Here is a 13,584-nt window from a genome sequence, read left to right as displayed (position 1 = left end):
AGATTCACCACCCTCTGGCTGAAGAAATTCCTCCTCATTTCTGTTTTAAAGGATTACCCCTTTAGTCTGAGATGGTTGGCCTGCTTCTAGTTTTTCCTACAAGTGGAAACATCCTCTCCACATCCACTCTATCCAGGCCTCGCAGTACCCTGTAAGTTTCAATAGGATCCCCCCTCATCCTTCTAAACCCCAACGAGAACAGACCCAGAGTCCTCAACCATTCCTCATACGACAACTTTTCATTCCAGGGATAATTCTTGTCAACCTCCTCTGGACCCTTTCCAAGGCCAGCACATCCTTCCTTTGATACGGGGTACCAAAACTGCTCACAATACATCAAATGGGGTCTGACCAGAGCCTTATACAACCTCAGAAGTACATCCCTGGCACATTCTGGCATGCCGTTGCAACAAGAATACCCTTGATCTGTCTAGCATTGTCTCCTAAAACCCAGTGATCGCTCCTTCTGTCTCTTGCGTAGACAGTAGCCCATATTTTAGCCAAAAATGTGCTTATTTTCAGGGGCTTTTGGTTTCCAGATTTCCACATCGTGAGATGTTCAACCTCATTGACCTATCACCACTTCAGACCATGGATGCCAATGTGATCATGTGAGAATTTGATCAGCCAGAAAAGATTTAGTGGCTTATACAGGATAATGTGGTCGTAGTACTCTTCCTGTGAGATATAGCACCAAATCAGTCCCAGGATGGTCCAAAGTGTAGACTTCTATTTAATTTAAGGAACTTTTCCAGCATGTCTTATGTGACATTTCACCACTGCACACCTTGGGCGAAATTCTCCGACCCCCAGCAGGGTCGGAGAATCGCCTGGGGGCGCCTAAAATCCCGCCCCCGCCGTGGCAGAGATTCTCCGCCACCCGGGACGTGGCGGGGGCAGGAATCTCGCCCCGCTGATCGGAGAGGCCCCTGCGCCGATTCTCCGGCCCGGATGGGCCGAGGTCCCGCCGCTGGGAGGCCTCTCCCGCCGCCGAGGTTTAAACCACCTCTGGAACGGCGGGCACAGCGGCGCGAGCAGGCCCCTGGGGTCCTGGGGGGGCGGGGGGCGATCGGACCCCGGGGGGTGCCCCCACGGTGGCCTGGCCCGCAATCGGGGCCCCCCGATCAGGGGCCGGGCCGGTGCCCTGGGTGCACTATGTTCCTCCGCAACTGCCACGGCCTCCACCATGGCGGAAGTGGAAGGGAAAACCACATCGTGCATGCGCCGGCAGTGACGTCAGCGGCCAGCTGCCGGCGCATGCGCCGACCGGTGAAGGCCTTTCGGCCAGCCCCGCTGCTGGCGGCGCTGGGTGTTTGCGCCAGTCTTCTGGTGCAAACCGCTCTGGCGCGGGGCTGGTCCCCAAAGGTGGGGAGAATTCCCCACCTTTGGGGAGGCGCGACCCCTGAGTGGTTGGCGCCACTCCCCTACTCCGGCACCCTCCGTCACGCCGGGTAGGGGAGAATGCCGCCCCTTGTCTCTAGGTCCCAATTCATGTCGGCCCAAAACATTGACATGGTAAACCAACTTAGCAGCTGTGGGATGCACTCTGTGCTTCAAGAGCAAGCTATGTTTTTGGGCTGGCTTTAAACAGTCAAAATGGTGGCCCTCGTGGAGGAGTAAGTGTGTTGCAAATTCCTACTATTTCCTAAAAGTAGATATACACAAGTAAGTTTGGTAAAAGAGGTGGACATACATAAGGGTCAATTTTAATGCTGTCAGCAGAGGTCGTCAAAATGATGCTCAGGAGTTTCTCAGTATTCTCACACTCACTGCTATTTTAACTGCAGGTGAACTGCAGACTTTTGACAGTGTCAGGTCTATATAAACAGGTCAGTGTCTTGCTACCATTTAAATGTCAGTGTCCAATGGCATTACTTGAACCATAGCACAATTTAAATTGGCAAAACCCATGATAGAGCAGCCAGTGGAAGTTGGCGGCAAGTAGCAGCGGGGCAAGAAGTGTCCCACAAAAATATGTCAAATGGTTCTCCATTTCCTTGTGGGCCAATAGAAGCAGGAATGGCGGCGTTTGTCACTTGCTCAGAAGTTCAGATGTACTTTGTTATTTTCTTACAACAGACACCATGAACCTTTTTTCGTCTTCCTGAATATAAACTCAGCTCGTCGGGGCAGTTCTGTTTCATTTTTGGTGAACATCAGAAAATGTTCATTCACCACGTGATATGAAGTGATGGATCACTGGGTTTTATCTGATGTCAATTTAACATATCCTAATTTTCACTGCATTTTAATAGTATTGTATTCCTGTCTAGATCAATGTTATTCCTTCTGACTAACTCGTATTCACTCTTACTTGCTTTCATAATGCAGGGTATTATCCATTTCCTTGGGGCAAGGGCAAGGGCCCATCGCTGAAAAACTGATTAAAGAAGCTCTGAAGACAGGAAACTGGATTTTTCTTCAAAATTGTCATCTTGCAGTTTCTTGGATGTTAACAATGGAGGAATTAGTTAAGTCCTTCACCGAGCCAAGTACGTACAAGTATTAAATTATCCTCATGTGTGAAATCCATTGGCAGGAACGTAGGTTATATTAGGAAGTGTCCCAGCTAAAGGATTTTGTTTCAGATTGCTTATCCACTTTCTTTGAATTTCAACATATGACCAAATGACTAATTGTTACGGGATCATCATTTATTTATGTGTTCAAGGCTGTTATCCAGCAGCCCAACTATTCAAAATTCTTGCCGTTGGTATTCTTCTGAGTTACTAACAATTTATATAAAAGTAGACATGGGTAATGAAGTAAAGAGTGATGAAGTATTGGAGAATAAGCTCTGTGGATTTATAGGCTGTGTTTAGCCAAGTTCTGAGCATTCCTGGTCCTTTGATATGGGAATTCTTTTTAAAAGGAAAGTTTTTAGAATGGGGTTTGCAATTCGCAGAATGTGATTGTCCGAAAACAGGGAAAGAGGGGAATATTGCGGAATACATTTGTTTGATTCGCAAAGTCCAACTCAATGCATCAAATTTAACTGTGTATTTTTCTGTTTGTCACTCAAAATGATTGTCAGAAAATTTGGACTTTTTAAACTCTTTATGAGGTAAAAGTTTCACACAAGTTCATTGTAACTTTTAGGAAGAGTTAGAAAGGCACTTAAAGTACACAACAAACAGGGCCTGTGTTATTTTCATAGTTACCATTCAGAGCAATTATTGTTCCTTGAAAGATACTTGGAGCCAAACTTTTGTGTAACTGTACCTTTGAAAATGGCAGCTGGGATATGGATGTGGAAGACCCGTTTCCAATAGATAACTTTTGCTAGTAGGGGAAAGATGGCAGGGTCTGATTCACACAGGCAAGAAACATGAACTCAGCAGGGCCATTTGAACTCAGTGCTGAGTTCAAGCAGACCCCATCTTAGCCAGTCCAAGGGCCTTATTCCACAGTGTGGGAGTCACAAATTGATGGGGGAGAAGCACATGCTCTTGAAGGGCAGTTAAGATCTGTTTGTGTGTTGTGATCTGAAGTTTTTTCTAAAATCTCCTGCTCTGTAAACTAAAAAAAAACTGGCTGCAGCTGTCACTGAGAGAGTATGAAGAGCCATACCGGGGCGATAGCCATAGCCATAGTGAGGGGCATGATTTGGCATGGAGGGTATGAGGATGGAAGGGAGCGTGGAGGGGATGTGAGGGGCAAGGGCTATAGGGTTTAACAGTTTCTGAAACAATCGCAACCAAGTCCCAGAAAACCAGGCAGGCCTGTTAATCAGCTAACCCCGGCACTCGCCCACCTCCATGAACGCTGACTCACTGCTTCCAGGGTAAGCGGGTCTGACTCCATCCTGCAGCCATACCACCAGGTGAGAAAATTGCACGATTCGGGTGACTTTTTACTGAGCCTGGTGCGAGTTGGGGAATTTCCTGACTCAAGCTACCCGCCTTGGGAGCGAAGATCCGGCCCTTAGAGTTTGACAGGAATGATTGTTTGCGGCAAATTTACTTTGTGGTGCGGCCGTGCCAATCGGTGCCATGGTTGTCCGGGACGGCACTTTGCGGCCGTTTTCACGAAAGGTGAGAGCAGGTGTGTTTGCGTTCGTGAAAACGGCCGTAAAGGCCTGGGAACGCGGCCCGTCGGCCTGGGGAGAATCGCTGTTCGCCGTAAAAAAACGGCGAGCAGCAATTCGTGTCGTGGGGCGGCCGTGGTGGGGGGAGAATAGCGGGAGGTTCGGAAAAATGTCGGGAAAGCCCTCCCGCTATTCTCCGACCCGTCGTGGGGGCGCGGAGAATCGCGCCCGGGGTCTGGGATGAAGCGTTTAATAGCAACACCTGTGTTTTGCAAACACTGGGGCAAAGTCTTGAAGTTTGGCACCATTTGCAGTGATATTTTCTCAGGTTTAGCTTTTATTTTTCCTTTATCTCTTCAGCCTCACGGTAGCATGGTGGTTAGCATCAATGCTTCACAGCTCCAGGGTCCCAGGTTCGATTCCCGGCTGGGTCACTGTCTGTGTGGAGTCTGCACGTCCTCCCTGTGTGTGCGTGGGTTTCCTCCGGGTGCTCCGGTTTCCTCCCACAGTCCAAAGATGTGCGGGTTAGGTGGATTGGCCATGCTAAATTGCCCGTAGTGTAAGGTTAATGGGGGGATTGTTGGGTTACGGGTATACGGGTTACGTGGGTTTAAAGTAGGGTGATCATTGTTCGGCACAACATCGAGGGCCGAAGGGCCTGTTCTGTGCTGTACTGTTCTATGTATAAGAAGAACAATTTGCAAAAGTCAAAAATTAGCCCATGGCAAAAAGGATTAAGGTATCCTCCACTGCTTTGGCAGTTGCAGTGTTTTTAGAAGCCAACATGCACAATGATTTATTTCCTATTGTTTGCAAAGATAGAACTTAGCATATGATTGAAAAATGTGTTTCCCTAGATGCTATTATTCATGAGAACTTCAGACTGTTCCTGAGCTCCATGCCGACCAACACCTTTCCTGTGACAGTTTTGCAAAACTCCGTCAAGGTAATGCTGTCAGAAATTTCCAGGATCTGTATTGTTTTATGGACTTTTAGAATTATAGAATGGTTACAGTTCAGAAGGAGGCCATTTGCCCCATTGCGTCTCTGCCAACTCTCGCGGAAGAACAATTCACCACATCCCAATCATGCGCCTTCTCCCTGTGGTTTGGTAAATGTCCCCAGTTCAGGCCTTTATCCATATCCCATTTGAAAGCCATGATTGAATCTGCCTTCACCACAATCTCAGGCAGCGTATTTCAGATCACTCACTGTATAGCATTTCATTCCACAACTGCACACGGCATATTATAGTGGAAAATATAAGTACACAGATTAGAGCAGGTTTGGATTATTAAATGTTGCTATGGTAATTTAAGAGCCAATTTTAACATCCACAGGCACTTGTCTGTTACCTGACATTTTATTTGCTGTGGCAATAAAGGAAAAGTACTGTTGCATTAAGCTTAAGGTTATAATTCCCAGTGAATTGGTCAGCATTTCGCTGGTTGTTTATAGGACCACTAGGTGGGGCATCTCACCACAAATAAAATATAAAAATAGTATGGATCCCCATGTAGAATTCACATCAGTAATAACAAATTGTTTTTATGTAGTGCCTTCAGTATTGCAAAATATCCCAAGTCGCTTCACAGGATTGTTTTCGAAGGTGGTTGAGACCAAGCCACACCAGGAGAGATTTGGAAAGATGACCAAAAGATTGATTAAAGAAATAGGTTTTATGGAATGTCCTATAGGAGGAAGGAGTGACAGAGAGTTGGAGAGGTTTAGGAAGGGAGTTTCAGATCATAGTGTCATGTCAGGCAAAGGCACAGCCCCCCAGTGCTGGTGCGACAAAACTTTGAGGTACTCTAGAGGCCAGCATTAGAGGACCACAGATATATGATCATCGGACCATCTCAGAGTTGTATGGCGAGAGAAGTATACAGCAGAAGGGAGGGTCGAGGCCTCATGGCCAGATTAGAAAAAAAGAAACAATAATTTAAAGAGGAGACATTGCCTAACCAAGAACCAGTATAGGTCAGAGAACACAGGTGAACAGAACTTAATGTGAGTAAGACAACGAACAAATAATTTTGGATGACTTCAAGATTATCGAGGGTAGAAAGTGGGAGGCTGGTAAGAAGTACACTGGAATAGTCAAGCTGAAACTAAAGGCATGGATGAGGTTTTCAGCAGAAATTAAGCTGTGGCTGGTGTGTGTGTGGAGGTAGGTAATGTTATAACGAGGCAAATAGGCAATCTTTTTGATGCTGCAGATATCGAGTTGGAATATCGCTTTGACACCAAGCTGGTTCACCTGAGACTGTCACTCAAGAGAAGGACGGAGTCGATGGTTCGGGAATGGAGTATTTTGCAAGGACTGAAGACGATGGCTTTCATCTTCCAGATGTTTACTTGGAGGAGATTTATACTCGTCCTGTACTGGAAGTCAGACAACCAGTGCAACAGTTTATGGACAGTGTAGGAGTTGAAAGAGGTAATAGTGAGGTAAAAACAGATATGTTTCTGAATGATGTTGCTGAAGGACATCATGCAGATGAAAAGCAGGAGGCCAAGGATAGAACCTGGAGTACACCAGAGATAACAGTGTTAGGATGAGAAGAGAAACCACTATTGCAGGTGATCCTCTGGCCACACCTGGACAGATAAGGACCAAACCAGTCCAATGCAGCCACACCTTGCTGGGCGAAGTTAGAGGTGTTAGAGGAGGATGGTTGATCAACTTCGTGAAAGGCTGCAGACAGGATGCAAAGAATGAAGAGAGATGTCCTAGTCAAATGAGTAATCATTTGTAACTTTGTTAAGAGCTTTGTTGGTACTGTGATGAAAACCTGATTTTGTTTTGTGTGTGTGTGTGCGTGTGCAGGGGAAGGATAGGGGTGGATTCAAACATAGTCTTCCTGGAAAGATTGGGATGGATGCAACAATATGTTCTTGGGCTTTGGAAAGGTACGGGAGGTTGGAGATGCGGTGGTAATTTGCAAAGATGGAGCAGTTCAGGGGCTGATTTCTTTGAGGAAAGCAGTGATGGTGATTGAATTGAAGGAGAAGTGGATGGTACCTGAGGTGAGAGAACCATTAACAGTAATATTTGATCTGGCGGACAGGAAGGGAACCAAATTATTATTTTTTTAATATATTGTATTTTCTGCAGAGAAATAGCTTGCTTCACAGAATTTTAAATGTATTTCAAGCGGGCATTAATGATTTCTGTAGAATGAAGCAAAAAAACAAGTAGAAAATATTCTCCTTCAGGTCACCAATGAACCTCCAAAGGGACTCCGTGCAAATATCCGACGAGCTTTCACAGAGATTACACCTTCTTTCTTTGAGGAGAATGCCTTGGGCAGGAGGTGGAGGAAGCTAATCTTTGGCGTTTGTTTCTTCCATGCCGTGATTCAGGTAAGCCGAGTTTAATTGACAAGCAGGAAATGTAATGTATGCTCCAGGAATCTGCATTCCTCGTCCTGAACTTGTGCAAAACTCGTTGGTTGCACTGCTCCTGTTGAATGGTGGTGAATGGGGTGAGAAGTGAAAAATCAGTTTTCCTCATATCTGGAATATTATTGGCAACACATAAAAATACTGAAGATGCTCTTCACTTAAACATAGACAAAGCAATTTTGAGGTCAGCAATCCACCGAGGGTGCACTCAGGAGTAAATATTGGGATGTAGCTGCCTGGGAAATCCAATGCTTACACAACCAAAGTTTGTGGGGTCGGTGGCCTTGAAATCATTGTATGAACGGTGAGGAAAGGGAGCTACATCTTGCTTCTGCCGGAGACCACATACACTGATGCAAGTTGCCAGTTGTCCTGCCACCCCACCTGACAGCACCAGAAACCTCTCTGCTCTGCCCCGATACGAGGGACCTAGAATTTCAGTGACAATAAGCATTTAGTATTGGAGGCTCTGCACAGGATGCATCAGGGGTCTCCAAATGTAAACATGCTTTACCAACTGCTGATAATCTGTCAGCCTTCTGTTAGTTCAGGCAAATAGAAACTCGCACTGGTATTCCAGTCAAACTGATCGCAAATTACCTCCCTGTACAATATTGCTGGTGTTTTCGAGGTTTCACCATGTTCGACACCATTTATCCAATAAGCAGCCATTAAGAATGTAAAGCACACTCGATAAGCAAAAGCTCTTGACTTTTCCATCTTCTCATTTTATCAACAAACGTATAAAAAGATTAGCAAGTACACATTCATATGCTGTACAAATATGACCAATGGGATCACATGCCCAACAACTGTCTTTCAGTCACTTTTGTTTACAAGCTAAAGGAAAAACACCTTTACCCACATTTCAAAAGCAAGATTATTTTACATTGAAGTGATTCCATAACAACAGTTCGATGTTTATGCTTGCTATTATGACCTAGTTTAAACTTTGTGGCAAAATATGATTGAAGAATAGTTTGGATGCTCTGTTAATAAAATGCCTGTTTGTGCGCGTTGTGAAGTTGTGATGTGTTACTTCAGGAAAGGAAGAAGTTTGGCCCATTGGGTTGGAACATCTGTTATGAGTTCAGTGATAGTGATCGAGAATGTGCTCTTCTCAATTTGAACCTCTACTGTCAAGCAGGAAATGTCCCATGGGATGCTTTAGTTTACATTACTGGTGAGCCCCCATACTTTACTTTTGTCGTGTGAATATCAGCTTAAATCAGCATTGTGCAAAGATTGAAATGTATTTTACCATATGCATAGAGTTATTCATGATACTTAACAACAGAAATAAAAACAGAAAACACTGTGAAACACTCAGCAGCACGGACAGCATCTGTGGAGAGAGAAACAGTAATTATTCTATTGTGGTGATGTTCTATGAACTTAGGAACAGGTTAGGATCATTTTATTCTTCCAGCATGCAGGAAGACTATCTCTGAGAGACCTATGAAACAGCACTCTGTCAAGCCTCAGATTTCCACTATATTTATACACTATCACATGTGCAGAACATTTTAATTGTGTTTACATACAGGTTTACATTAATCGGATCTCTTTTTTTCAGGTACTGAATCCAGTCAACTGGACGTTATCTATATTTTCCCTCATCTCCCAGAGGTTAACTTAATCGGTTCTGACTCCATGTGTGTCCTTCTGCTGTTCTGATCTGTTCTGACTCAATGCTTGTCTTTCTGCCGATTCAGGCCCTCAAGGAACTTAAGTTAGGCAACTCATCCTATTGATATAGGCCCCTAGGGTGTAAAGGTTCACTGGTGTAAGTTTTACTGTCCACGTAAGCATTCAACTATTGTTTTTTTATTTTTTTTATTTTTTTATAAATTTGGAATACCCAATTCATTTTCTCCAATTAAGGGGCAATTTAATGTGGCCAATTCACCTACCCTGCACATCTTTGCGTTGTGGGGGCGAAACCCACGCAGACACGGGGTGAATGTGCAAACTCCACACGGACAGATGACCCTTCAACAGAATGGATTGAAGGGTTCTAATGAGGTATCATCAACCTGAAAGGTTAATTCTGTTTCTCTCTACAAAGATGCTATCTGACCTGCTGAGTATGGTCCATCATTTTATGTTTCCATTTCAGATTTCCAGCAATCCAGCTGCCACATTGGCGTCCAATCAACAATGGGAAATATTTCCCAAGTATGTTCTGTCCAAAAAAGGGAAAATCCAGTCTGGCCAATTATTAGCACCCAATCATCAGCAAAATGGTGCAAGATGTCATGGGCCAGGGTTTAGAGAACCCCAAAGTGTATCATGGAGTTCACCTGAGCCACAACTTTTAATAGATTGTGGTATGGGGAGCACATGGCCCACTCTACAGGTGTGGTACAGCAGAAATGGAAAAGTATTTTTTAAAGTTAAACAATGTTTATTCTATGAACTCAAGTCAACCTTTTTAAAACCTACAGTGAACATCTTAGCAACCATTAATTCAAATACAACCCCCAAAGACTAGATCACTAAATAATCCTTTAAGCTTTCCTTTTAACATCCATACGACTTAACACCTTTTACCAGAAGCACATCAGGTTAAAGTGATTACTGTCATTAGTTTTAAATCACCAAGATCGATTTACAGTCTTTAGATTACAGAGAGAGATTCATACACCTTCTGGCTGTGACTGCAGCTATCCAGCTCTGAAAACGAAACTAAAACACACCCTGCAGCAAACAGCCTAAAAGGAAAGTAAAAAGCTGACAGACAGCCCAGCTCCACCCACTCTCTGAAACACTGCAGTAATAAACACCCATTTCTTAAAGGTACTCTCACTACAGATATTTATATACACACCCATTTATAAACACCCATTTCTTAAAGGTACTCTCACTACAGATATTTATATACACACCCATTTATAAACACCCAATTCTTAAAGGTACTCTCACATGACAAAGATGTGATCATCAGCAATAAGCTGCTCACCAATGAGTCTGGGGTCTGTCAAGGCAACTCTGCTCCAGACCTCGCCTATGTCTGAAGTGGACAAAGGTGCTGAGGTGAAAGTGACTGCCCTTGACATCAATGCAGCATTTGACCAAGTGTAGCATCAATAAATCCAGCAAAATTAAAACCAGTGGGATTCAAAAGGAAAGCTCTCCACTGGTTGAAGCCATATCTGGCAAAAAGCAAAATGGTTGTCACTGTTGGATGCCACTCATCTGAACTCCAGTGCTGTAGGAGTTCATCAAGGTCTTGTCCAAGGTCCAGCCATTTGCAGTTGCTTCTATAATGACCTTTCCTCCAACATAAGGTCAGAAGTGAGAATGTTTGCTGATGATTGCACAGTGTTTAGCACCATTCATAACTCTTCAGATACTGAAGTAGAAGTAACATTTGTGCCATTCAAGTATCAGGCAAGAGGGAATCTGACCATCTCTCCTTGACTTTCAACAATAATACTATCACTGAATCCCCAATATCAACATCTTGGGGGTTTACCATTAACTAGAACCTGAACTGGACCAGCCATATAAATACTGTAGCAACAAGAGCAGGTCAGAGGCTGTGAATTCTGCAGCAAGTGACTCACCTCTTGACTCCCCAAAGCCTGTTCACCATCTACAAGGCACAAGTCAATTGTGTGATGGAATACTCTCCATTTGCCTGGATGAATGCAGCTCCAACAGTATTCAAGCAGCTCGATATCATCAATGACAAAGCAAGCCACTTGACCCCATCCACCACTCCAAATGGTTATTTGCTCCACCAGTGGCACACAGTGACAGGAGTGTATACCATTTCCAAGATGAACTGCAGCAACTGATCAATGCTCCTTCGACAGCACCTTCTAAACTTGCGAGAAGGACAAGGACATCATGCGAACAGGAACACCACCACCTGACAATTCCCCTCTGACCTCAATGCAGTCCTGACTTGGAGCGATGCCGTTCCTTGACTATTGCTGGGTCAAAAGACTGAAAGTTCCTTCCAAATAGCACTGTGGGTCAGTACCTACAGCAGCTCATGAAGCAGGTCACAACCATTCTCTGATGGGGTTAGGGACCAGCCACAAAAACTGTCCTTGCCACTGACGTTAACATCCTATGAATGAATGAAAAAAACTAATCATAATACTATGGTTTTGTTTTAGTGTTTTATAGTACACTGTGTTTCCTCCGATGTGAGTCACACTTGCTTCCTCAGAAAGGATCCGAATGTAATGATCGAAGCAGTAATTGTTTGTTTTATCAGCACTCCAGTTTTTAGACACTTTCTTAGATCATAGTGCAATGCAGGGTGCATACAATTTTGCACATCACAAGGACCTTTTTGACACACAGGATAGAATTTTCTGGCTCCTCCTGCTAGTGGGATTTTCCACTCCCACTGATGTAACTGGACTTTTGAACAGCTCGCCAAATTTTCCTGCCCAGCCCCCACTGTGCTGGGAGCCTAAAATTCCACCCATACATTCTAGGTCTAATACAGTTCGCCAATACTTATGCAATAATACTTCGGTTAATACTCAATTTTTATGGTTGGTTGATTGACTTGGAGCAGAATAAAGTTCTGTCAAGCTCTTTTACTGATCTTCAAATTGCACTACAATTTCCAGGATAACAAACAGACATCATTATCCGTTAAGCTAAATGTGTCTTGTTGATGTTCATCCAATCATCCATTTGAATCTTATTCACTGAGTGTTGCTATCAGGACTTTCTCTCCTTTTTAAAAGAAGAATATGAAAGAATGTTGAGGCAATTTTTTCTGAGTATATTTTAAATCATTGTTGTCAACTGCATGAAGGCATTGAAGAAAATATTGCCACATATATTTAAATGCTGTTTGATATGCAACGATGACAGTTGTTTCTCCGTGATAGAATATAGGGACATAAGAAATAGGAGCAACGAAGATCATTAACCCCATCCAACCTGCACCACTATCAACAGCATTATGGTTGCTCTGATTGTGGCTTCAACTACACTTCCCTCTCTGCTGCCATGACCCTTGACTCCCTTGTTGCTCAAACATTTCTCATTCAATCTTGAATATATTCGGTGATCCAGCGTCCACTGTTCATTGCGGTGGAGAATTCCAAAGATTATTAACCGTGTGAGAGAAGAAATCCTCTCTCATCTTTGTTCTAAATGGGAAACCCCTTATTTTAAACTGTGCCCCCAGTTCTGGATTCCCCAATGAAGGGGAACTTTTTCTCAGCATCTATCTTGTCAAGTCCTCTGAGAATTTCCTACAGAATCATAGAATTTACAGTGGGTCTGCATCGGTCCTTGGAAAGAACACCTTACTGAAGCCCACCCCTCCACCCTAACACAGTAACCCCACCTAACCGTTTGGGCATGAAGGGGCAATTTTATCATGGCCAATCCACCTAACCTGCACACCTTTGGGCTGTGGGAGGAAACCGGAGCACCTGGAGGAAACCCACGCAGAGATGAGGAGGAAGTGCAAACTCCTCACAGACAATCACCTGAGGCTGGAATTGAACCCGGGTCCCGGAAAGCTGTGAGGCAGCAGTGCTAACCACTGTGTCACTGTACCACCCATATGTTTCAATAACATCAAATTTTATTCGTCCAGTGAATGCAGGCCAAAGCTTCTCAAAGACAGCCCTTCACCTCAGGAATCAGCCTCTTGTACCTCCTCTGAACTGCCTCCAATGCCTTTTGGGGATACAAACACACCGGGCGCGATTCTCCACACCCCACGCCGGGTGGGAGAATCGCGGGAAGGCCGGGCGAATCACGCCACGCCGCCCTGGCACCCCCCGCGATTCTCCCACCCCCCCCCCCCCCCCCCCCCCAAAATGGCGTGTCATGTTTTGCGAGAGGCCACTCGGAGAATCACCGCTCGCCGTTTCTCACGGCGACCGGCGATTCTCCGGCCCGGATGGGCTGAGCAGCCTGCCGAATCCGACCGGTTCACACAGGCGCCAACCACACCTGGTCGCTGCCGGCGTGAACAGCGCGCGACCGGTAAGTTTGGGGCCTCTGGGGGGGCGGAGGGAGGATCGAGCACCACGGGCGTGCTCAGCAGATGTCTGGCCTGCGATCGGTGCCCACCGATCGACGGGCCGGCGTCTCTAACAGACGCACTCTTTTCTCTCTGCGCCCCGCAAGATCAAGCCGCCATGTCTTGCGGGGCAGCG

At 45.0% G+C, this 13,584-nt stretch overlaps 1 protein-coding gene across 2 annotated transcripts in view; it reads left to right on the top strand.

Annotated features, from left to right (window-relative positions):
* dnah6 (dynein, axonemal, heavy chain 6) overlaps window positions 1-13,584 on the top strand; it is a 389,182-nt gene that overhangs the window by 308,331 nt on the left and 67,267 nt on the right. For both annotated transcript variants that reach the window (XM_038804236.1, XM_038804238.1), the window contains 4 exons: window positions 2,332-2,492; window positions 4,885-4,973; window positions 7,247-7,393; window positions 8,480-8,618. In XM_038804236.1, the coding sequence (XP_038660164.1) occupies window positions 2,332-2,492; window positions 4,885-4,973; window positions 7,247-7,393; window positions 8,480-8,618 (536 nt within the window). The remainder of the gene's footprint in view (window positions 1-2,331; window positions 2,493-4,884; window positions 4,974-7,246; window positions 7,394-8,479; window positions 8,619-13,584) is intronic.

This window comes from Scyliorhinus canicula, chromosome 8 (genome assembly GCF_902713615.1).
Source record: "Scyliorhinus canicula chromosome 8, sScyCan1.1, whole genome shotgun sequence".
NCBI lineage: Eukaryota > Metazoa > Chordata > Chondrichthyes > Carcharhiniformes > Scyliorhinidae > Scyliorhinus > Scyliorhinus canicula.
Note: the sequence above shows the minus strand (reverse complement) of the source record. Positions and strands in the feature narration are given on the sequence as shown.